Consider the following 25203-nt stretch of genomic DNA (forward strand, 5'->3'; position numbering starts at 1 on the left):
TTTAATAGGTTTATTTTATTTTTTTTCAAATATTTTGTAGGTATCAAACTTTGTTGACAATATGCATACTAACAAATGGTAAAATGTATAGTCAAATAGTGTAATATAAACAAAATAATACTAAATATGGCCAAAAATGGACACATATGTACAGTATATATAATAAAATATATTTGGCATTGGTCTATTATGATTGAAACTACAATATAATATAACCACTTACATCATAATGTATCTGATTAGTCCCATTACAAATGAATGTGGGGGGTAAATGGGTGTGTAGTTATTCCAAAACAAATATAAATACTGGATTACTGTGTTGAAATATTATAATTTATTGATGATTATGATGTGTAGTGCATTAATCCAAAGTAGGTTAAAGATTCCAAAACAATGTATAATGGTTAATTGATGCATTTTATGAAATTGAATGTACTGTATGCTGGTTTGATGTAATAGTATTTAAACAAATATCTAATAGCTGCAAATATTTCCTTATGTGGCTACAATTAGTGATTTTTTGTGCATGGTGACATTACAAACTTTCAATTTGAACTGATATCACACATGATTTATCATTTTTAATGATTTTTTTTAAATGCAAATGACTGTAAAACACATTAAATCACAGTAGATGAAAAAAAATCATTTGTGTTCGGAGATGAATACTGCATTTAACCATCCCTATCTTCTGTTTAATGTTTTTAATTGCCCCCTCCAGAGTTGTGCATAAACAAAACAAGACTATGCACGCTGCTGTCACTGAGAGTCGCTGCTTGCTGGTGCTGACATTGTCTATTTATCATTGTACTTCACACATACACATTCAACACCACTTTGTTTTCATCCCCTGGCTATGATCAATCATTTAATCTCTTTAATAGGTCCCAATCAAAACTAATGGTGCATGTAATAACTGTTTATGTAAACAAAGTGGACACTTAGAGATGTCTTCCTAACTGAGTGTGACAATCCTAATGAATATTTGCAAGGTTTTAACTATTTGGCTCAAACATGGTGTCTTGCAGCTAGTTATCATTTCTGTGTGTTTATGCATGCATTTATGCGCATCATCTTGCATTCTTATTTTGTAATATAATATTGAAAATTAAGGCCATGTTGAGGTGAGGTCATGGTCTTGATGTTGAAAGTAGAATTTTAAGAAATTAATTACAATATATCTGATCAGTCCAGTTATATCAAAACATATTAAAATACGCTAACGTGGGGAGAAGTTGTAGTAGTATCTCCATAGAGCAAGACTGACATCTGCTGGACTTTCACACTTCCAGCCTTCTCTTCTTCTATCAACTAAAAATCAATAAAGACATTTTTTAAGTATTGTAGTTACAATTGGGTATCATATTTTAACCGCTTTCACTGAATTGTCTGTATTCTGAAGTGATAAATCAACAAAAAACGACGTCTAACAAAATGATTCGCCCCTATTTTTATGCGACTTGGTTCAGTCTATTCGCTTGAACCCGGAAGTAATCGTAAATGTTTTGGTTATTGGTGTCAGCTGGCTTCTATTCACATGACTACTACACATGATTACTAGTCACTGTTTTGAAATGTAACATAAATAGACACAATATACATTTGATATAACATTTAAATTATAGGTTACGTTTGTGCTCCCATAGTTTGCTTAAAATTTGGCGGAACATTACTGCTAGCTTAGCAATTAGTTTTCGGTGAGTAGCTAAACAAAACGGGATTACGATGATATTGTGCTATTGAAGATAGTCTTTAAAGGTTGTAAACATGGACAAGATAATTAAAGGTGAGTGCACTTGTCTTTAATAAGTATACGACTACCACAATGTGTTTATTTATATAGTGCAGCCAACAGTTTTGTGTTGGTTTCTCCTGCAGATGTTGGCGATATCCAATCTCGACTGTTTGACCACAGGCCCATCGTCAACGCAGAGATCCGCTATTTCGTCAGAGAGTTTGAGGCACAGTCTATAAAGCAGCGATATATAAAACCAGAACAAATACTTAACGTTTCCTCTGCTGTTGGCTCAGGAGAAAAGAGGACACCGGGAGAGCAGACTGCTGGAGAACCTCCATAAAATGGTGCAAGAAGCAAATGAGCAAACGCTTCCTGCAGATTTGGAGGGCATAAAACAGCAGCTGTATAACGTCATTGGTCGATGTAAGTGTGATTTTAAAAATATATATACACTTAACAGCAATTTTATTTGAATTAAAACATAATTCTAGCAATAATCTGATCACAGTTTACATTGTTTCACAGTAGAGGCAGCTAATCACCTGGCAGAAAGAGTCCAGCAGAGGGAGCTAGAAGCACAGAAGGTAAACTCAAATAGGTACAACGGTGTTTTCCTGGTAGAAAAAAATGATAGAACAATGCACAATAAAACATAAAACCCATGTATATATTTAGCAAACAGCAAAGTGACATTTGTTGAAATTGTTGTAATTATTTAAGAAGAAAAAGTCAGCCCTTTGTAAGAACGTCATAACTTTGCCTGTCTTTGCGTCAGTTGGCCACTTGATGGCAGTGCTGGCTTAACTCTCCCAATCCCAAGCTCCCAATCAAACGGCTGTTCATATTTGATTAATGACTCGGAATGCCTATAATGCTGCGCATGCGTAGGCCACATATAGTAGTTTGATGACTTTTGAGACTGGTCCTATTTATTTTCTGTATATTATTTTAAATATGGTCTACTGTGGTCGTCTAATGGTTAGCATGTCTACATCATCTCCATTGAATCCCCATTCAAACATGTTTGTTTGGGTTTTGCATGTTCTTCTCATGCATGTGTCCTCCCACCAGTGACCTTAATGAGTTCAAACTATTTAAAAAAAATGAATGTATTTTTTATTATTTTAAAAATATTCTTATTCATGTGATCTTCTAGAGCGGCCAGCTGCAGGAAAACATGGAGCGTATGAAAGATGACTGGGCAGACTTCCTGAAAGAGCAGCAGAGGCTGAAGGAAGAGGTGGATGAAGAACATACCAAGGCTGTGGGACAAATCAGCACTCAGTACAGTGAGAAAAAGAAGGATCTGGATAAGTTATTATTGGATGTTTAGCAATGCCAAAACACAAACCTTATTAGCCAGCTTTGCATAATATAAGTATAATTTAAAATAAAGTTTAAAAAGTAAATAAATAAGTATAAGTCCAATGGTTTGTTGCACCAAATCCTGATTGAAATTTATGGAATTTTTACATCATTTAAGGTGTAATTCACCAACCTTGCCACTAGGTAGTGCAAGTGCATTGAGGTTAGACTACATGTCATGAGAATATCCAGATGTGTAGCGGGGATACATTGTGCTCATTGACTAGTACAGCACACTATTTATAGTATTAATATACATATTTATACACAACACAGACATGCACGGGCGTATGGGTGTTTTGTGCTCTGTTCTAGAAGTTTCCATGTTTAAACTGGAAGTGTTGGTGTGCAGCAGGCCTCCATCAAAGGAATTAGAATAAAGCTGCTCAGGTGCACGCTTTTTTTTCCATTTGGCTTATTTCTCCTTAAGCTGTCATGCAAGGTCACGCTTTGTTTCCTTTGCACGTGTGTGTGTGTGTTTTGTGCATATGTTCACGTGTGTCAGAGTAAGAGTCAGTGATGGCAGGACGTGATGGTCGCCATGTCAAGAGATCAGAGAGGGCACAGCCACACCCGGAGTTGTTCACAGGAAAAAGGGCCAGCGCCAATTTGCCCTGTGCGCACTTCACCGAGGCGTACGTGTGCTGGTGACGCGCTGCAGCTGTCCAACGTGGAGACAGCTCATCATCGCCTAATAAGCAGTGACAAGACGGAAACATGGTCGGTCTCTGCCAGCAAAGGCGCCTTTTTCATCTGCCCTTGTTTATTTTTTGGTTTGACTGGAAAGCAAGAAAAACAGAGCCTGTGAAAGGTCACATCCAGAAGTGGAGAAAGACGAGGGCGGGGCCTGTTCTCAGGACTGACTTGACAATGCTCACCACTCTGAGTTTGTCTAATGATTTTGGACTCTAGCTGGACTACTCAGGAGTTAACTACATACACTATGTTTAACTTCATACCCATCTACCGATCTATTTGTTTACCTACATAAGATAAGCCTTTATTCGTCCCTCAGTGGGGAAATTTGCATTGCACAGTAGCAAGAGTAAAGAATCAGTTAAGCAGTACAAAATACACAATATAGAAGTATTAACAAAATCAACAGTTTTACCCAGAGTTATATACAAATACAGTATGCCGATAATATGAAACAAGATCAGATATATGACCAGTCTATACACTGAGATCTTGCTAGTGAGTTAATATGAACCATTATAGAAATACTTCACATAGAACTTAATATGTACATACCCGCTACTTTACCCGTAGCTTACCTAAATGCCCTCCTAAATACAGCGGGGTGAAAAAGTGTTTGCCCCCTTCCCGATTTCTTCATTTTTTTGCATGTTTGTCATACTTAAATGTCTCAGATCATCAAACTAATTTTAATTATCAGTAATTGACAAAACAACCGAACAAAAAATGCATTTTTTAAATATAACATATTATTATTAAGGGACAAAAGAAAGCTAAACCTACATGGCCGCCTTAAAAACATAATTATGTGGAGAAGTTTAAGATTTCTAAAGCTTTGGGACTCCACCAAACCACAGTGAGAGCCGTTATCAACAAATGTCCAAAACATGGAACAGTGGCGAACCTTCCCAGGAGTGGCCGACCAACCTAAAGGACTCCAAAAGCACAGTGGCAAGTCATCCAAGAGGTCACAAAAGACCCCACAACCACATCGAAAGAACTGCAGGCCTCACTTGCCTCAGTTAAGGTCAGTATTCATGACTCAACCATAAGAAATACAAACAAAAACAACATTAAAACTTGTGTCAATTTAGCCAGAAGACATCTTGATGATCCCCAAAATACTCTGTGGTCTAATGAGACAGGGAAACCTAACATCATACCAATAGTAAAATATGGTGGTGGTAGTGTGATGGTCTAGGTCTGTTTTGCTGTTTCAGCACCTGGAAGACTTGCTGAGATAAATGGAACCATGAATTCTGCTCTTGGAGAATGTCTGGCCATCTCTTGGTGACCTCAAGCTGACACCAACTTGGGTTCTACAGCAGGACCATGATCCATAATGAAAGTCCTGACCTGAATCCTAATATTTCAATTTGTATGATCTGAAACGTTTCAGTGTAACAAACATACAAAAGTTTAAGAAATCACAAATACCCATCTATCTAACTCTCTACCAGAGTATCTGCTTCCAGCATGCACACTTCCACAGTAGTACCGTCGGTCAAAACACTCATTGTTAAGAATTGAGCAGTGTGTTCTTGTTCCTGTTTTCAGGGGCTCTCGTGGCATAGAACTGCGGTGGCCAGTGCCAACATAAATGCTAAATAAAGGAAAGCCTTCAGCGATCTGGAGCGCCATAAGAGATAAGGGGACTGTAACAAACGGTATGATGCATGATGTTTGAAATACCTGAAACAATACCTTATCCTTTATGTATCAGCTTTGTAATGCAATGACCTTGTTTCCACTCTTCTGTGACCTCTATGAACTTCGGGAACCAATCAGTGTTCATTCATTCATTTATTCATTTTCTACCGTTTTTCCTCACGAGGGTCGCGGGGGGTGCTGGAGCCTATCCCAGCTGTCTTCGGGCAAGAGCCGGGGTACAACCTGGGCTGGTTGCCAGCCAATATAGACAAACAACCATTCACACTCATACCTATGGACAATTTGGATTCGCCAATTAACCTAGCATGTTTTTGGAATGTGGGAGGAAACATTCCTTAACATTCATTAAACTTTCAGACCCTTTTAGTGTAGTAAATACATCTGCATCTTATACTTTTGATGATGTGTGTCTTTATTTGAGGAGCCCAGAGAGGGGCTAACGTCATTGCAGCACCCCAATGAGTGCATTGTTCAGATGCAATACAGTATGGGAAAACTTTTAAGGAGTTGTTTTTGTTTAAATATTCATATTGGTACATGTTTGTATATTTGAGTATGAAGTTGCTGTATGAGGACTTTAGTGACTGTTATATTGATATATGCAATATTTTTAGACACAATACTGTTATATACAATCACAGGGCACATATAGACAAACAACCATTCACACTCACATTCATACCTATGGACAATTTGGAGTTGCCACTTTTTTGGAATGTGGGAGAAAACCCACGCATGCACGGGAAGAACATGCAAACTCCACACAGAGATGGCCGAGGGTGGAATTGAACCCTGGTCTCCTAGCTGTGAGGTCTGTGCGCTAACCACTCGACCGCCGTGCCGCCCCAATCAGTGTTCATTTCGCAATATCCTTCTTTACTGATGTAATTATAGCAAACTAATAAAACGCCAGCATTGTTAGGTTGGAAAATACAATCCCAAAGATGGCTAAAGTTTCATCCGCACTCCGACTCCGATGTGGTCATCTTTCACCGGAGTTGACAGATGACAAAAACCAGGTCTTCGAGACACAATTTGAGCGCAATAACAATTGGATGTGAGCTATTCATTCACTGCAGCTTATGAGAATTCCCAGCCTCTCCCCCCCCCCCCCCCCCCCCCCATTGTGCTCCAAGATGGGCCCCTGTTACTAAATTACGGAGGGTCCCAAATGAAAATGCCAGTGAACAAAAGCCCAGCACTTCCAAGTTAATAAGCCCGGCATAACAACACCCCAGGGAGGTAGCGATGCTTCCTGGGCGCATGGTTAATGCAGGTGTTGATATGAATTCTTTGCCTATAGAGAATGTCCCTCCACCCCCACAAATGGGAGATGGAACGCTCTCCAAGCTGCAGTAAAACTAATTAAGAAATTGATATTTCTCCAGGGGAAACTTAGCAGGCACGCTGGACAGTCTCAGCTTAGAAAATGAGCACTGGGTGGCATATAAAAGACATCATTGCCAAGAAATGGGGCTGAAATTAAATGGACCACCTTTTGCTATAAATGGCATAATGGTGAAAAGTGACACTTGAATGCCTTCAGCGTGTTCAACTTTTTTTTTTATTAACACTTTTTTCACACCACTATATATACAGTATATGTTGGGTTTTTTAATGTAGCTTTTTCACACTTTTGTATAACTAGGGGTGTTTGATATTGGCTTTTTTGGCGAAAACCGATATGCTGATATGTGTAACATGACATATCTCCTGTAGTGGAATGAACACATGTTGTATAACGCATGTTTTAAATATCGTTTTTCATTCATTCATTCATTCATTTTGTACCGCTTATCCTCACAAGTAGTTGCTGGAGTCTATCCCAGCTGTCTTTGGGAGAGAGGCGGGGTACACCCCACATTGGTCGCCAGCCAATCACAGGGCACATATAAACAAACAACCATTCACACTCACATTCATACCTATGGACAATTTGGAGTCGCCAATTAGCATGTTAGCAACCTAGCATGTTTTTGGAATGTGGGAGGAAACATTCCTTAACATTCATTAAACTTTCAGACCATTTTAGTGTAGTAAATACATCTGCATCTTATACTTTTGATGATGTGTGTCTTTATTTGAGGAGCCCAGAGAGGGGCTAACGTCATTGCAGCACCCCAATGAGTGCATTGCTCAGATGCAATACAGTATGGGAAAACCTTTAAGGAGTTTTTTATTTTTTTATATTCATAGTGGTACATGTTTGAATACTTGAGTGTGAAGTTGCTGTATGATGACTTTAGTGACTGTTATATACAATATTTTTATACACTATACTGTTATATACAATCACAGGGCACATATAGACAAACAAACATTCACACTCACATTCATTCATTCATTCATTCATTTTCTACCGCTTTTTCCTCACGAGGGTCGCGGGGGTGCTGGAGCCTATCCCAGTTGTCTTCGGGCGAGAGGCGGGGTACACCCTGGACTGTTCACCAGCCAATCACAGGGCACATATAGACAAACAACCATTCACACTCACATTCATACCTATGGACAATTTGGAGTCGCCAATTAACCTAGCATGTTTTTGGAATGTGTGAGATAACCGGAGTACCCAGAGAAAACCCACGCATGCACAGGAAGAACATGCAAACTCTACAGAGAGATGGCCGAGGGTGGACTCGGGTCTCGTAGCTGTGAGGTGCTACTTATCCGCCTTATTCAGCCATTCTTTTTCATGATCGGTAAAAAATCTAATACTGATGTCGATTGATATCGGGCATGGCTAGTTCTAACAATAGATTCATGTTTAACAAATGGAATAAATCATTTGTATTTATTTACTTGATTTATTTACTTACTTTATTTACTTACTTTATTTACTTACCTTTTTTCCTTTGCATTCATTGTATTAACTTTTTTTGTTGTTATAACTTAATATAATTGTGTTTAACAAACTACATAACATTGAGAAGATCAAGTTGACAAGCAAGGCTGCACGGTGGACGAGTGGTTAGCGTGCAGGCCACACAGCTGACCCAAATTCGATTCTACCCTGGGCTTGTATGGGTTTTGTCCGGGTACTCCGGTTTCCTCCCACATTCCAAAAACATGCTAGGTTAATTGGCGACTCCAAATTGTTCATAGGTATGAATGTGAGTGTGAATGGTTGTTTGTCTATATGTGCCCTGTGATTGGCTGGCCACCAGTCCAAGGTGTATCCCGCCTCTCATTCAAAGAGAGCTGGGATAGGCTCCAGCAACCCCTTGTGAGGATAAGCGGTACAAAATGAATGAATAAAAGCTGACAAGCAAATATTCACTGATGCCAATGTTTCTGAGCGACTGAAAAACAAACATATTGTCCAGTGTATCACGTCTGGCTTATTCCATGCAGGTCGATGCCGTTCCAAGACATACAGATAAAGAGTCCAGCAACAACAAACACCTTACTTAGTCAATCTCCGAGCAAACAATAGCCTGGGGGATCCGGGATGTTGTCTGCCAGCGGCCACCAGCAGAAACAAACTTGCAGACGACTAGATTCCAGGAGCATTGGAATGTCTGACTTCACTGCCAGCCACATCCTAAAACAATGGCTTCCTCGTTCCCTGCTTTCTAATGCAAGTGGGTATTTCTGTTGTATTACAAAATAACCTTTTACCTCTGTGTTGCAGAAATTAGCTTTATTAATTATGTTTCTACTTGAACCAAATGTAAGACGCCATTTTTTTCATTCATTCATTTTCTACCGCTTTTCCTCATGAGGGTCGCGGGGGGTGCTGGAGCCTATCCCAGCTGTCTTCGGGCGAGAGGCGGGGTACACCCTGGACTGGTGGCCAGCCAATCACAGGGCACATATAGACAAACAACCATTCACACTCACATTCATACCTATGGACAATTTGGAGTCGCTAATTAACCTCACATAGTTTTAGTGAATACATATGCATCTTGTACTTCTGATGATGTGTGTCTTTATTTGAGGAGCCCAGAGAGGGGCTAACGTCATTGCAGCACCCCAATGAGTGCATTGTTCAGATGCAATATAGTATGGGAAAATTTTTAAGGAGTTCTTGTTTTTTTATATTCATATTGGTACATGTTTGTATATTTGAGTGTGAAGTTGCTGTATGATGACTTTAGTGACTGTTATATTGTTATATACAATATTTGTATACACTATACTGTTATATACAATCACAGGGCACATATAGAGTCGCCAATTAACCTAGCATGTTTTTGGAATGTGGGAGGAAACCGGAGTACCCGGAGAAAACCCGGAGAATATGCAAACTCCACACAGAGATGGCCGAGGGTGGAATTGAACCCTGGTCTCCTAGCTGTGAGGTCTGCGCGCTAACCACTCTACCGCCGTGCAGCCACACCATTTTTTCTTGTCATCAAAAAAAAGAATATGTATTCTTATATTGGTGCTTTTCTTCCTGGCACTCACACAACAGTGTGTCAAAGGTTAGGCATATTAGGAGACATGACTTATGATGCTGAAATACACATAGTAAAGTACCGTATATGCAAGTACGGCATAAAGTCAACATAATTCTTGTGGGATTCTTTTTTTTTTCTCCCCAAATAAGCAAACCAGAAAAGCTCTCAGATAAATCAGAGTAATCATAGACATCTTCTCTTTAAACCCTTGAATGTTTTCTCATCTTTTTTTTTCTGAAACTGGACTTAAGCCCAGAAAAAGAACATTTCACAAAAAAAAACTTCTGGTCTCATTGTTTGCAAGTGAAAAGGCGATGGAATTTCTCCCCAGTTGTTCTCCCTGAGCCAACTCATGATGAGATCTAATATCCCACCTGCCTCAACCCCATTGAAAGCCAATAAACCAATCACGTCTATCGCTCCCGTCATGTCAAATAACATGTATTTATGTGCATGTGCTGACATGAACTCCCACGTATGACTGCATTTGTATATGTCTCTATTTACTGATGCTATTTTGTGTCTGTTTGCATTTATAAGGAAAGACCCCCCTGCCGCCGCCCCCCTGCATCTAAGTTTGAGTCATTGTGTCTCATCCTGGGAGGCCCTCGTTCTTGGCAGTGGAATGCATAGGACTTCAATAAAGGTACTAAGTCTCTGTCAATGCTGGAACCTGCTATGATGCTGCTGCTGCATTCAAGGAACCGTGCATTGTTAGCCTTGCCATTAACTCTACACTGGAGACACTTTTTGTAAAGGTTATTGACACTTAGAGTATAATAATCCATCCATCTATACTTCTTGTCCTCAATAGGGTTGCAGGGGTATGTCCAGGGTGTACCCCGCCTCTTGCATGAAGACAGCTGGGATAGGCTCCAGCACACCACGACCCTTGTGAGGATAAGCTGTATATAAAATAAATGAATGAATAATTTGTTATAATATAGCCACACTTGGGCGGCACGGCGGTCGAGTGGTTAGCGTGCAGACCTCACAGCAAGGAGACCAAGGGTTCAATTCCACCCTCGGCCATCTCTGTGTGGAGTTTGCATGTTCTCCGGGTACTCCGGTTTCCTCCCACATTCCAAAAACATGCTAGGTTAATTAGCGACTCCAAATTGTCCATAGGTATGAATGTGAGTGTGAATGGTTGTTTGTCTATATGTGCCCTGTGATTGTATATAACAGTATAGTGTATAAAATATTGTATATAACAGTCACTAAAGTCATCATACAGCAACTTCATACTCAAATATACAAACATGTACCAATATGAATATTAAAAAAAAACAACTCCATAAAAGTTTTCCCATACTATATTGCATCTGAACAATACACTCATTGGGGTGCTGCAATGACGTTAGCCCCTCTCTGGGCTCCTCAAATAAAGACACACATCATCAAAAGTATAAGATGCAGATGTATTTACTACACTAAAACGGTCTGAAAGTTTAATGAATGTTAAGGAATGTTTCCTCCCACATTCCAAAAACATGCTAGGTTAATTGGCGACTCCAAATTGTCCATAGGTATGAATGTGAGTGTGAATGGTTGTTTGTCTATATGTGCCCTGTGATTGGCTGGCGACCAGTCCAGGGTGTACCCCGCCTCTCGCCCAAAGACAGCTGGGATAGGCTCCAGCACCCTCCATGACCCTTGTGAGGAAAAAGCGGTAGAAAATGAATGAATAGCCGCACTTTTGACACCCCTGTCCCAAAGCATGGCTTTCTTGACCTGCTATGTAGGCAACTGTAGATGGCGCCCTAGAGCAAAAAGACATTTTCCATTGTTTTTATTTGAAATGTACAATAAGAATACATTATTGTGCCATTACACAAACACGGGGCTTGAAATCAATACTTATTTCATGTGAGGCGAGTCATAAATGTAAAAAAAAAGTCATATAATACTTTTTTGGAGGTGCTGTAGTGTTTACGTCAATGTTTGTAACCTGCCTTTGCTGTCATGGAAAATGTCAAAATAGACGCAGCTTCTTTGGTAGTGAGGTCTGAGAGAGGCGGCCAAGTTACAAAACAGATGTTTACCGGTTTACTTTGTACCCGGCTCAACATTGCCGAACCGTGTGTAGCGCACAATACGGGTGTTAATGTCCTATTGTAACCTCAAACGCTAGTTTATGATTCTGACAGGTGTGTGTAGGGTTTATCCATTACCGAGTGTGTGAGCAATAAAATGATGGGATGGCTCACACGTAGGAAAGTGTGTGTGTGTGTGTGTGTGTGTGGGTGAGCGAGTGCATAGCATCTGTAGAAGCAGTCACGGAGCGACTGAAGGTCCATCCACAGAAGCCATTAAGCCGAGCGTCTGTCGGAGTAATGAGTTTGACTTGGCTGCTGGGAAGCAGCAGGTGCTGGAAGGACTGGACCTGCTCTATGCTTTGATATCCACGCCAGCGCCTAGCCTCCCACTCGTTTCCTTGCGTCTTACTTTTGTCTCGTATGTTTGTTTGTTAGCAGGCTTCCTTGTGGAATTTTTGCGTGAGGTTGCTGGAATGTAGATTGACTGGTACTTTAATTGGCTTCTGCCAAGCAATTGTCTTGTTTTCCTGCCCGTTCAACTAGAATCACCAGCTTCAACGATTTAACAGTCTTAACTGTCATTATAAGACTATTTTTTCCTTTTGTGAGAAGGAAGTGGCGTCTTATATTTGAGGTTTTAGCTCTTGCCGGCCACCAGCCATTTAAACCAACCATTAGAACGCCCCTATCTGAAAACACGTGCATCTGCTTTTGAGAAGAGTATGAAAAAGACAGGTTGTCTTATATTCAGGGTTCCTAACATACCTCAAATTTGTCTTCTTATTGGGTAAAGTGGTCGCTTTGTTTTTGTGTTATTAATTTCTTCATTCATTTTCTGCTACATTCCTTAAACTTAGACCGTTTTAGCGTACTAAATACATCTGCATCTTATACTTTTGATGATGCGTGTTTTTATTTGATGAGCCCTGAGAGGGGCTAACGTCATTGCAGCATGAATGCGTTGCTCAGATGCAATACAGTATGGGAAAACTTTTAAGGAATTGTTTTTTTATATATTCATATTGGTACTTGTTTGTATATTTGAGTGTGAAGTTGCTGTATGATGACTTTAGTGACTGTTATATTGTTATATACAATATTTTTATACACTATACTGTTATATACAATCACAGGGCACATATAGACAAACAACCATTCACACTCACATTCATACCATAGACAATTTGGAGTCGCTAATTAACCTAGCATGTTTTTGGAATGTGGGAGGAAACCGGTGTACCCGGAGAATACCCGCGCATGCACGGGGAGAACATGCAAAGTCCACACGGAAATCCAACTCCAGTCTCCTAGCTGTGTGGCCTGTGCGCTAACCACTCGTCCACCGTGCAGCCTAATCCCTTCCACACATCCAAAAATCCCCATCATTTTCTTCCGCTAGTCTTTCTTCCGTAGGGAAGTTCAGACTTCCCAGTCTTCAGCCACCTCTACCCAACCCCAAAACACCCAAAAATATAAATTTTATCGATAATAATTACAGTTTTACATACAGAAAACACTGCGAAATGATTGTAGTAGTTATAATTGTTGTTGCGGACATACTGTGCACCCTTTGGAGATTGGATTCAATCGTGTTTCTGACCTTTATTAAATTGCTGGCACTCGCAACTTTCTTTGACCCCATGCCGGGTTATTTTGCAATGGGTAGATAATAAATAAAAAACAATTCAAGGACAGTGAGTTAGCAACTGGATAGATCACATAAAATTACGACTTTTTGTCATAATATTTATTCTTGTAAAGTGACTGGTGATTTTTCTATTTTTGTTGTTTATTAGTTAAACTTATTAGTTCAATTATATTTTTACAATGTGCCAACAAAAATTTGAACACCCCTGCCTTACAGCTTAATGTGAAATGATGGCTTCCATTCATGTTTCTTTGATGCGTCGACAAAATATGGTATGGGAACTCGCAAATAAAAAAAAAAACACAGATGACTGTGAGCGCAGAGATGACAATTCCAGTATGTTCCATATCATCTTCCCGGATATAAACACATTTGAACTACAACGGAAAATCTCAATCGGCAACTTCTAACACATCACATCCTCGTCCTCATCTTCCTTGTCATTTCTCACTTTGTTTCATTCTATCTGGCACTTTTCCACCTCCCTCCTATTTCCTCCTGCATCCTCCCTCACCTTACTTCCTCTCAGCCACTTTGCCAGATGAAATGCGTTCCAGTTTCCATGCTTTAATGTTTTTGCAGCAGGGTGCACTGATGTGGGAGAGAAAAGGTGTCTACGCTGCTCTGAAAAGGACATCGGTTCCCCTTTACCGGTCATATCCTGTGTCCCGGATATGATACTGTCATGTCATGGAAACACATCTGGCTTTGGGTTGTATCGTACAGCAGTGGGATGAGGATGCTGACAACTCTGAAAGAATGAACTACCGTTGTATGAATTCTTGTTATTTTGTAGACAAACCCAACAGAAAATGCTGTTTTTAAATGAAACACAACATCATAGCAACAGTAAAATATGGTGGTGGTAGTGTGATGGTCTGTGTCTCTTTTGCTGATTCAGGACCTGGACCTGGAAGGAACCATGAATTCTGCTATCTACCAAAAAAAAAATCTTGAAGGAGAATGCCCATTTCTGAATGGCTGAAGAAAAACAAAATGAAGACTTTGGAGTGGCCTACAATGTGGTTGAATTCTGCAATCCAAAATCCAACCAGGGACTAAGTGGTGGGGTAAGTACCTACTATTGATGCACTACACTACTGTAGTAAATATAAGCAAATAATCCATATTTGTCTTTACTTTGTCACACTGCTAGGCCTATTTGGTGCGAAAGGAAAACCTCTTCCCAGAAGAGTTTTCCAGTTAGAAAGGAGAAGGAGGTGAGTATATTTGTGGCACCATAATGTACAAAAGCAGTATAAAATCCCAGGCATGTATCTCATTATACCACTGTACTACTATATACTGCATATATGCAGTATTTCTGATTACCAGCATCACTAAATAGGTTAATAATGTATAAAACAACTTATGAGAATACACAGCTCTGTTTCTCATGCTCCATTAATCTTCCTTTCCCATATTAAAACGGTGCAATAGCAGGCCCGGCATGGCGCTTTGCCATCCACAATGTGTAACCAGGAGACGCCCACAACTATGCGGCCTCCGCCTTGCAGAAATGTAAAATGTGTCAGTCGCAATTTAGTCACCGAAAATGCAATAGCGACGTGTGCTTATTGGCATGGAAACAATGGAACGGGCCTCAATGCATGCGGCGCACCATCGTGCACACAAGGCGAAGTATTCGGTTAACAGCGGGGTGTCGTACAGTCCATTGTGATACCATAACGTCCAGTGGTAGGGGAACTGGGGACAATTTAAATTAATTCAGATTACATTGCTTGATTCTTAGTGGCTTATAATCATTGGGACATTACAACGATATTAAAAAAAAAACTGGAAATAGCTATGAAATGGCATACCTGTGTCGGCACATTTAGTTATTTGAGTCTTTATTGACAACTCTAGTCAGTGTGTATGCAATCATGCAGGAGGGGAAGTGTACTGAACCGGATTAGTGCACTCACACCAGCCACACATGCCGGATTTGAGAATTTACAGAATTTACTTTTATATATTTATAATTAGGGAACAAAAATACATATTTAAACCATTCTTCATTATGTAAAATCTATTTGTGTACGGAAATGTGATCCAATTTAATATCAAACTGGCAAGAAGACGTGCAGGTTTTGACAGATTTACAAATCACATGGATGACATCAGCACTATCCCTCACGCGCGCCCATCCCGGCTTCCGTACATTGTAATTACGCGAAAGCTGACGTGGTGATAGCGCTCGGCTTTTCCACGTCAGGACACCCGGCATACACACCATGGCGTCCACGCAGGCTTGCACTCCGTTTATATTCGCTTTTATTTATTGCATGCTGTTTGCACTGGTGTTTTGTGATGGCGACGCAGAGGACGAGCACGCAAAGCACACTTACACGGTGGATATGTTCAACGAGGCAGTGCCCACCGCACCGCATTTTGTAATGTTTTACGCCCCGTGGTGAGTACACGAAACAAGTTTTACTGAGTGCTAACGATGCTCACTTTACTTCACTGCTTTAACTCGGAACGTTGTTAAGTTTACGTATCAAAGCATGAAAAAAACAAGTCAACAAGCTAGCTAGCACGAGAGCTAGCCACTATTCTCTGTTAGCTCGGTTAGCTTCCAAGCTAGTAGCGAGGCAAGCTAGTTCGAAGCGAACTTTTCAATTAATTCTCCTCACAATTATTGTCTTCCGCAGCAATTTATAGTCATTTTAATCTAAGAAGTAGTTATTGAAGGGGTAAACAATGTAGTTTAAAGTTGTTAGGTTTAGCTGACGTGGCACCCGGCGACTGAGGGGGGTTGGTGGTTCCAAATGTGTGGGACGCGGGCTAAAGAGAGCCTTATCAGACTGTATTAACAGGCACACAATACGTGTTTGTTGTGTACAGGTGCGGCCATTGTAAGCGGTTGCAGCCAACATGGAATGAATTAGCAGACAAATACAACGGCATGGATGACCCCCCTGTCTATGTGGTCAAAGTGGACTGCGTCCAGGACACCAAATTCTGCTCCAATGAGCACGGCATCAGGGGCTACCCCACGTAAGTACTGCACCCTTCTCATTCGTAGTAATTCAAAGTAAACTTACATTAGGGAGTGTGTTTTGTTTTTTTTCTCACATGTCACAGATGCATTTAGCTGTTTTAAAGTCTATTCTCTTGAGTGACAGGATACTTCCTGGTTCTAGTCAGGAGTCGAGCAGCAGCATTCTGGAAGTACAGCACCAGTTTTATAGCTCCTTTAGAGTAGAGTTGGGACATATTTTTTTAAATGATAAACATAAACAAGACTAGAGGGTAGGGCTGCACGGTGGTCTAGTGGTTAGCGCGCAGACCTCACAGCTAGGAGACCTGAGTTCAATTCCACCCTCGGACATCTCTGTGTGGAGTTTGCATGTTCTCCCCGCGCATGCGTGGGCTTTCTCCGGGTACTCCGGTTTCCTCCCACATTCCAAAAAGATGCTAGGTTAATTGGCGACTCCAAATTGTCCATAGGTATGAATGTGAGTGTGAATGGTTGTTTGTCTATATGTGCCCTGTGATTGGCTGGCGACCAGTCCAAGGTGTACCCCGCCTCTCGCCCGAAGACAGTTGGGATAGGCTCCAGCACCCCCGCGACCTTTGTGAGGAGAAGCGGTAGAAAATGAATGAATGAAGAGTAGAGGATACGGAGTGGAACCTCGGGGCGTGAATGGAAGCTAGCAGGGTTAGCATGCTCGTGTTGTTGCATGTGCGACTTGGACTGGGTGAGCATCTTCACAGCTTTATTGTAAGGAGTGTTTTATAACGCTTTACGTCGACAACACACACACGACATATACCGGTCCTCAAAGTAATGCCCCTACCCGGCTATTAGGGTTTTGAGACGGTGCCTTAAAGTGGCCTCCAACACTATTCTTTATCACATAATTCAATTCACAGTTCCGTTTCAGCGTGTTTATGTTCTGACAGGCTGAAGTTGTTCAAGCCAGAGCAGGAAGCAGTCAAGTACCAAGGGCCAAGGACTCTGGAGAGTCTGGAGAACTGGATGCTGAAGACGCTGGAGGCAGACCCTTCTGTAAGCGCCGTGTCCATGCTGCAAACCAGACAGGTTGGAAATATTCTGACGTCGCTCCTTTTTCTCCTTCCTCCAAGGATCCAGAGGTAGAACCCGAACCGGCGACTCCTCCGGTGGCCAAGGACGGCCTCTACGAGCTCACCGCCGGCAATTTTAAGGACCACGTTTCCAAAGGTAGGATTAAGATGACGTTCTGTCTTTTGTGAGAAATGAAATACCATAATTGTCATAATTATGGACAGTCAGGATATTCAGGCTGGCGTTTTTGTTTATGGGTCCCGCCTTCACATCTTGGCAGCAGTAAATGTTGCGTAATTGGTTACGTGTAAACTGTGTAGGAGGGTGTCTATTTGCTTTTATAGCTCTGTGGGTGTCAGTCTATGAACCACTGCAGGACAGCACACTCCACAATACCATAGGAATGGAGTAGCCAAGGTACGGCTTTTACAGCAGTGTAGATTTACTAGCCACTAGAAATGAGTCAACACAGAGACATTATTGCCTAAACAGCTGAGCACGGCCAAATTGTGTCTTAATATTTAGTGCAGGAGTCGTAGTTGTGCAGAAGACGGAACACGGACTACAATCATGGTGCCAACACGTCCCACTATGAGGGATAATTAACATGTTAACTCTAAGCATGAAACATCAGCAACAAAACATTCCTAGTCTTTACTGGTATTACCATATCTACCTTATTGTGTGGCCATAAGGGGTAATGGCTAGAAAAGTCATGTTCACTCGCTAAACATCCTGCAAAAAAGTTGACTTGGGCTCACCCACAATGCTGTTTAGAGACAACATGCAAATCCTTTATTTTGAAAATCACAAATCGTCACTCCCAATAGCTACTGTATTAATCTTACTGGTGAATCCAGACACCTTGCTCTCCTCCATGGTCCTTTCTTCCGTCAGACGTGGAGGAGACATTCTCTCCATCACCACCGCCATCTTGGAGGTGTGTTTGGGCTCGTGGTTATGTCATAAAACTGCCATACAGCCCAGTTTGTGCTTCACAGTGTGACAGAACGGGTTAGAATCTATGTTCGAACCGCAGCTCACCACTCGTATATAGACAACAACGGTAACGCTGTACAAGCTGTACAAGCTGTACAATGACTACTTGGTACTGTAGTAAAAAGGCTGCTGAAATGTACTCATTTGGATGGTATGTTGTCCTTTGTGCAGGTGTCCATTTTGTCAAGTTCTACGCCCCGTGGTGCGGCCATTGTAAAGCCCTGGCTCCAACCTGGGAGCAGCTGGCTGCCACCTTCCAGAACTCTGACCAAGTCACAATAGGAAAGGTAGGCCCTTCTTATTATGCTTATTATTATTATTACTATTATTATTATTAGTAGGAGTATTAGTATTATTATTAGTAGTATTATTTTTTATAATTTTTATTATTAGTAGTAGTATTATTACTATTAGCATTAGTAGTAGTATTATTAGCAGTATTATTATTAGTAGTAGTATTAGTAGTATTACTATTACTATTAATACTAATACTATTATTATTAATAATATTGATATTATCATTAATAATATTATATAATAATAATATTGCCATGTACAGCCAACCTTTCCCCCACCAAGCCATGATGTTTGTGTTTTACTGTAGTTGGACTGCACACAGTACTACGAAGTGTGTTCTACCTTCAAAGTACGTGGATATCCCACTCTGCTCTTCTTCAGCGGAGGTGAAAAGGTACGTGACAACTTGACCCATACCGATATATGAAATAAGAGCACACAAGATATATCCTGTACGTGAACATTGATTATTATAATACCCAAAACATGACTCCTTACTGTGATAGGTTCTCCTGGACACGCCCTGACAAGGTGTAGCGTTAGCTTCTTTGCCATGATTAAGTCAATCATTCGGGCTGTTTAAGTTCATCATTTATTTTTATTATGACCTTAGATGTGAATCAATAATACATACATTTGTAATAAATATCATTTTTAATAACATTTACAGGCACATTTACATTGAGGTTTTCCAAAAAGTCCTCCAGACAGGCTGGCTTCACATCATGCTAATTGTTGGCATCTGTTTCGTCTCCTGCAGATAAGCGTCCAACAATACAAAGGAAAGAGAGACTTTGACACACTGAAGAAGTACGTGGAGGACCAACTGCAGGCCGCCAAGGAGGAGGCAGAAGGCAAGGAGGAAGCCACAGAGGAACCTAAAGAGGAGCCCAAGGAAGAAGCTCAAGAGGAGCCCCAGGAGGAAGCCAAGGGAGAAGCTAAAGAGGAGCCCAAGGAGGAGGTGAATGTCACAAAATTATTGAAAGAAAAATCTCTCATATTTTGGGACTATACTTAGGATTGCAAACACTGTCTGTCTACAGTCCAGAGTCTTGATCCTGACAGAAGACAACTTTGAGGAGAGCATCGCCAACGGCATCACCTTTGTGAAGTTCTACGCTCCATGGTAGGATCAACTTCTCAGCTCATTCGATTTGGCTAACACCACAGTGTACATTTGAACTTTCTTGTTAAGCGAACCGGCACCTACCAATCAATCTCATACACATTGTAGGACATTTACTTCGACACTCGGATGTTATAAGAGCTATGAGCATAGCATAATCTTACATAGTCTACTTAGTTTATGACCGTAGCCACAGAAATTAATGTAAAGCAACCAAAACAAAAAGGGTAAACAATGACTAGAACCGCTGATACACATTGATGTATCATTTCAGACAGTTAAAGTAGTACAATCAATCATGATATCCTACTAACAAAATTAGATAGGTACGGAATCTGTTCGGAATTGGGTCAAAAGCTACCTAGCTAACAGGAAGCAATCCATAAAGCTAGGACAATATTGTATATACAATAAATGTATATATATGTATATATGTATATACAATATATGTATATTGTCCTAGCTTTATGGATTGCTTCCTGTTAGCTAGGTAGCTTTTGACCCAATTCCGTACCTTCTAATTTTGTTAGTAGGATATCATGATTGATTGTACTACTTTGTACTACTTTAGCTGTCTGAAATGATACATCGATGTGTATCAGCGGTTCTGCAAGTTTAAATTTAATGTGAGGAGTACCGCAGGTGTCAATACTGGGACCAAACCAAACTCTTCAACGTGTATATCAATGTGTATCAATCTGTAAAATGACAAGACATAACATTTGTATTAGCAGATCATACCACTGTCTTATGTTGTGGGGAAGCACAAGAGCTAATTAAAAACGTGACAGATGAAGTAGAAGTAAATAATATTTGGTATTGGCAGAATAGAATGAAAATAACGCTCCATTGCGCAGGTGCGGCCACTGCTTAAGACTGGCCCCAGTCTGGGAGGATCTCCCCAACAAGGACTTCCCTGGTCTCACGGACGTCAAGGTCGCCAAAGTGGACTGCACTGTGGAGCGTACCCTCTGCAACAAGTACTCTGTAAGTACTCCAAGCACAGTTCTTATAGAGAAAGGAACCTATTTAGTCAGAATGAAGGGGAGGCGGCCATATGAAGTCATGTTCCCCTACAGGTTGAAGGGTACCCCACCCTCATCATCTTCCGGGCAGGGAAGCAAGGGAACGAGTACAACGGCAGTCGGGACCTGGACAGCCTGCACAGCTTCGTGATGCAGCAGGCCAGGGATGAGTTATAAGGACACGGAGGTGGGCGGGGCTTTAACCTTTTACTCCAGGGGGTGTCTCTGATATGTGAATGTATTTCTCACTGATCCACTAAAGCGGGGGGGAAGCTTTTCCAAGCCACTTCTGCCTTTTGGGTTCTGTATTCTTCCACTCGTATCCGTGGGGGTCTGTTCTATGTTAACTATTCATTGATGATGCGGTACTCGGCAGGCATACCTCTTTTCTGACTTCTCAGGGACACGCCCCCCACCACTCGGCTTAGGCCCGGACAGTGCTGCCGTCCTCTCGCCACTAAGTAAGACTTTCCTTTTTGCAGCGGTTGGTTTTCTGTTGCTCAAAGCACTGAATTAGCAAGTGTTTGTCCATATTTACACCACGTGTAAATGATACCTGCTACAAACACACAAAGCAGTCTTGGGTTAGGCAATCTTTATGGGAAGCACTGTGGGGTCCCTTGTGACTTGTACAAAAAGTAATAGCAAATTGTAACATGACATTTGATAATAAAAAAAATCCAAAAATAGTTCAGTTTTGTTCTGATCTTTTATAGTAAGGTGTCATTTATTTTTCTTAATAAAATGTGCAATAAATAAACACAATGTACAAGTATTTACAAAAACAGTCTAAACACGATCACAAATGTAAACAGCAGCTTACCGGAGGTATATTTTGTATTTGCTAGTCGGCACAAAAGGTGTTTTAGATTATTGCTATTACGTTTAGTTCCACAGTAACCTTGCTGAAAAAGCAAAAAGATGTTTTGGGCACGTCAGACGTATAAAGATGTACTATTAGCTTGTTTGGACGAGAACATTACCTTTAGCCACAACATGCATCACGTTGTACAAGCAAATATTGACAGTGAGGCTGCTAAAATAGCCTGCGGACACTTGAGGTTTAGTCAGTCATATTTCGGGAGTGTAAATATGACTGGAGACGCAAACAGGAGGGGAAAGGGAACCAAACTGCAAATTAGCAACTTACCAAAAGGAGACACGCTCTTGTTCGATTGTCTTCTGGATGGACTTTGGACTCATAAGACCTGATAAAAACTTAACGGCCACTGGGAGGTGAAGATAATGGATTGTTCTGGAAGGTGGAATGATATGAAATTAGCATCACTCTAACCTTGGTGGGTGACAACGCTGCCAAGCAGTCCAATGATGGAGAAGGTGCCTCATTAACAGACGTCCATGGCCCCAATTCAATGCTTGTTCTCCAGGTTGGACTCCTTAGGGGGTTGGGGGGGTCAGGGGTCAGTGGCACCCACAAGCCCGCACCACCATGTTCTTATATTTCTTCAAAATAACATTAGAGTTATCGTCAAAGTAGAGCACTGAGATGGCGTGGAGCTTCGTGGGGGCGCAGCAGGGCTTGGGGACGTTTTCGGGGTTCATCAGGTGCACCTGAAAGAAAACACGCGGTCATGTGATGAGAAGATAGTCGTCATACGGATACGGGTTTGGCGTTACCAGTGTCTGCACGATGGCGTGGTTGGTGGCGTTCATATGGGCGTTGAGGGGGAAGGAGCACTCGCCGTCGCAGTAGTTGGCCGCGTAGCCTTCGGGAGCGATGATCCAATCCTAAGAGGAACACACGGGAATAGAACCTTTTTAAACATTCAACGGCTAAAACGTTAGTCAAAGATTATCTATAAGACAGGAGCGCTCTCCTATTCTATTGACTATTATGTATGCTACCCATACATAATTGTTAGAACCTCCTGCCTAAATGCTAGTCAAAGATCATCTATATTGGACAAAGCTCATCATAGATCCTTTGTCAGACAGAACTGCTCTATTTAGTACCTACAGCAAATATTCTTGCCAAAGATCATGTATATTACCGCAATTAAGCTTGTCAAAGATTGTCTATGTGTGCTGTGAGTGTTATTGTAGGAAAGTGCGACTGCAAGAGAGCTTTGCAAAGATCCTGTATTGGGTACCTGCCAGCCCAGCTCTCGAAAGCTGACGTAGAGTTCGTGTCTTCTGCAGGCCGTCTTCTGATCGCTGCTGTTGTAGTCTGAGGATGAGAAAGAAGAAAAAAAAAGTGTTGACGCCTTCCAGTGTTCCTTCACGGCGAGCACGCAGCGCTCCGTCGGAGACAATGGCAGGAAGAAAACGGCGCCGCTTTTAACCCCAGGTGGGCATCACCGCCGGTAAAAGGTGCAGATTTGCAGGGCCCATAAACCACGCCTCCCACTTCCTGACACTAAAAATTTAAGCTCCGACTCCCGTGGGCCTGACGTTCATTCCTTGCTCGGGTGTGTATACAAACGGCGTGAACTCTGCGTCCCCACCCGGAAGTGCGTGGCGGAGGCCTTGACGTCTGATGTCGTGTCCCCTCCCTAAGACTTTATCTTCCTTCCTGTCTTTCATCACAGAGGTTATTAAACCCTGCCAGGGAGCTGCGCCGCGTCTAATTACTGCGTTGGTAAACAAAAGGCGATGTAGGGGTGGGGGGGGCGGAGCGAGGAGAAGGACGGAAAAAACACAGCTGGGCCGAGCGCCGTGTTATTATACGTCTTCAAGCGACACCGTTAGCGTGGTCATTCTTTTAGCTGCGTGGCTAATGACTGGCTAGGTCTAATTACAGGCCGCCCGTTCCTTCCCCGGATGCTTGTTCAATTCCCTTCACAGCCAGCAGCGGCAGCAGCGAGGTTAGCGTCAGCTTCCTGCACCCACAAAGAACCCAAATTACGCTTTGAGATGTCGATGTGGTAAACTGGCGTTCGAAGGTCAAAGAGCGATGAGTCAGGCTGACCTGCTTGACTGGGACCTCTGGACGTCTCCTGAGTCTGCGTGGATCGGTTTCGGTTCTGCTGGCGCTGACGCTTGCCGCCGGTGGAGCGGGCCGTGCGGGCGTGCACTTCACTGACCTTGAAGAACGCCACCATGAAGGGCTGCTTCTCCAGAGCGCCGTCGCGACCGATAAGCCCCGCGTCTTTTGGGCTGATGCTGTGTCCTGTTTTTTTTGGGGGGGGGATGAGATGGTTTTATTATTCGAATAAAAAGCAGGTGTCCCCATACGTTGTGTATAGCTGATTAGCTTTACCGCTGCTCGACTCCACGCTGACCTGCAGGCCCAGATTGTGGACTGGACTCATCACCCATAGATTGCTGGTGGCCGTGATGTCGAACTCCAACCAGCCCTCCTCCAGGGCCCAGAGCCGGCGAGACTCCAGCAGGAACAGGTCGGCATCCCTGAAGCACAAGCAGGGAGTGACATCTTTTAATGACCTTGGTTTACATGCGAGGACAGAACATCATGTCCCTCCAAAAAATGAAAAAAATGCCTTACTATAGCCTTACTATACTTCAGGTCCAAAAAATGAAAAAAATGCCTTACTATAGCCTTACTATACATCATGTCCAAAAAATGAAAAATGCCTTACTATAGCCTTACTATACATCATGTCCAAAAAAATGCCTTACTATAGCCTTACTATACTTCATGTCCAAAAAATGAAAAATGCCTTACTATACATCACGTCCAAAAAAATGCCTTACTATAGCCTTACTATACTTCATGTCCAAAAAATGCCTTACTATACATCACGTCCAAAAAAATGCCTTACTATAGCCTTACTATACTTCATGTCCAAAACATGAAAAAAAATGCCTTACTATAGCCTTACTATACATCACGTCCAAAAAAATGGCTTACTATAGCCTTACTATACTTCATGTCCAAAAAATGAAAAAAATTCCTTACGATAGCCTTACTATACATCATGTCCAGAAAATGAAAAATGCCTTACTATAGCCTTACTATACATCATGTCCAAAAAATGAAAAATGCCTTACTATAGCCTTACTATACTTCATGTCCAAAAAATGCCTTACTATACATCACGTCCAAAAAAATGCCTTACTATAGTCTTACTATACATCACGTCCAAAAAATGCCTTACTATAGCCTTACTATACATCATGTCCAGAAAATGAAAAAAAATGTCTTACTATACATCATGTCCAAAAAATGAAAAATACCT

At 41.6% G+C, this 25203-nt stretch overlaps 3 protein-coding genes across 7 annotated transcripts in view; 2 read left to right on the plus strand and 1 right to left on the minus strand.

Moving 5' to 3' along the window:
- The first annotated feature begins 1500 nt into the window (after positions 1-1500).
- bloc1s5 (biogenesis of lysosomal organelles complex-1, subunit 5, muted) lies at positions 1501-3390 on the plus strand. The gene is made up of 5 exons (XM_058060715.2): positions 1501-1786; positions 1879-1961; positions 2032-2161; positions 2264-2322; positions 2895-3390. Exons 1-5 carry the CDS (start codon positions 1768-1770, stop codon positions 3069-3071), a joined length of 468 nt encoding a protein of 155 aa, XP_057916698.2. The 5' UTR covers positions 1501-1767; the 3' UTR covers positions 3072-3390.
- Positions 3391-14554: 11164 nt separating this feature from the next.
- txndc5 (thioredoxin domain containing 5) lies at positions 14555-24437 on the plus strand. 5 transcript variants are annotated; one of them, XR_013627766.1, is made up of 12 exons: positions 15720-15976; positions 16411-16563; positions 17473-17578; positions 17656-17752; positions 18767-18882; positions 19200-19286; positions 19653-19853; positions 19936-20018; positions 20876-21005; positions 21098-21230; positions 21445-21504; positions 23204-24437. XR_013627766.1 is itself a non-coding variant. In XM_078792272.1 (11 exons), the coding sequence occupies exons 3-11, from the start codon at positions 16472-16474 to the stop codon at positions 21218-21220; spliced, it is 1035 nt and encodes a 344-aa protein (XP_078648398.1). In that variant the 5' UTR covers positions 14555-14630; positions 14717-14780; positions 16411-16471; the 3' UTR covers positions 21221-21730. The 5 variants fall into 5 exon arrangements, 3 of the variants coding, with proteins under 3 accessions (XP_078648398.1, XP_057916284.2, XP_078648397.1); XM_078792272.1 differs by lacking the exons at positions 15720-15976; positions 23204-24437 and adding exons at positions 14555-14630; positions 14717-14780 and having other exon boundaries at positions 21098-21730; XR_013627765.1 differs by having other exon boundaries at positions 21098-21504; positions 23204-24416.
- Positions 20552-25203, minus strand: part of bmp6 (bone morphogenetic protein 6) — a 52490-nt gene continuing 47838 nt past the window's right edge. The window contains exons 3-7 of the mRNA XM_058060302.2: positions 24264-24412; positions 23973-24173; positions 23155-23231; positions 22682-22792; positions 20552-22615 (exon numbers count right to left, since the gene is read on the minus strand). Coding sequence (XP_057916285.2) covers positions 22466-22615; positions 22682-22792; positions 23155-23231; positions 23973-24173; positions 24264-24412 — 688 coding nt within the window. The 3' untranslated portion in view covers positions 20552-22465. The remainder of the gene's footprint in view (positions 22616-22681; positions 22793-23154; positions 23232-23972; positions 24174-24263; positions 24413-25203) is intronic.

The sequence above is a fragment of the Doryrhamphus excisus genome, linkage group LG7 (genome assembly GCF_037039965.1).
Source record: "Doryrhamphus excisus strain RoL-2023G ecotype Guam linkage group LG7, RoL_Dexc_Guam_v1.1, whole genome shotgun sequence".
Lineage (NCBI taxonomy): Eukaryota > Metazoa > Chordata > Actinopteri > Syngnathiformes > Syngnathidae > Doryrhamphus > Doryrhamphus excisus.

Bases quoted from the DNA above. Each gene is read 5' to 3' on its own strand.
- txndc5 (XM_078792271.1), top strand. From the start codon at position 15,798: ATGGCGTCCACGCAGGCTTGCACTCCGTTTATATTCGCTTTTATTTAT. The intron at 17,579-17,655 runs GTAAGCGCCGTG...CCTTCCTCCAAG, and splicing joins CGCTGGAGGCAGACCCTTCT to GATCCAGAGGTAGAACCCGA. The intron at 20,019-20,875 runs GTAGGATCAACT...TCCATTGCGCAG, and splicing joins GTGAAGTTCTACGCTCCATG to GTGCGGCCACTGCTTAAGAC.
- bloc1s5 (XM_058060715.2), top strand. The intron at 2,162-2,263 runs GTAAGTGTGATT...ATTGTTTCACAG, and splicing joins GTATAACGTCATTGGTCGAT to TAGAGGCAGCTAATCACCTG. The intron at 2,323-2,894 runs GTAAACTCAAAT...GTGATCTTCTAG, and splicing joins GGGAGCTAGAAGCACAGAAG to AGCGGCCAGCTGCAGGAAAA.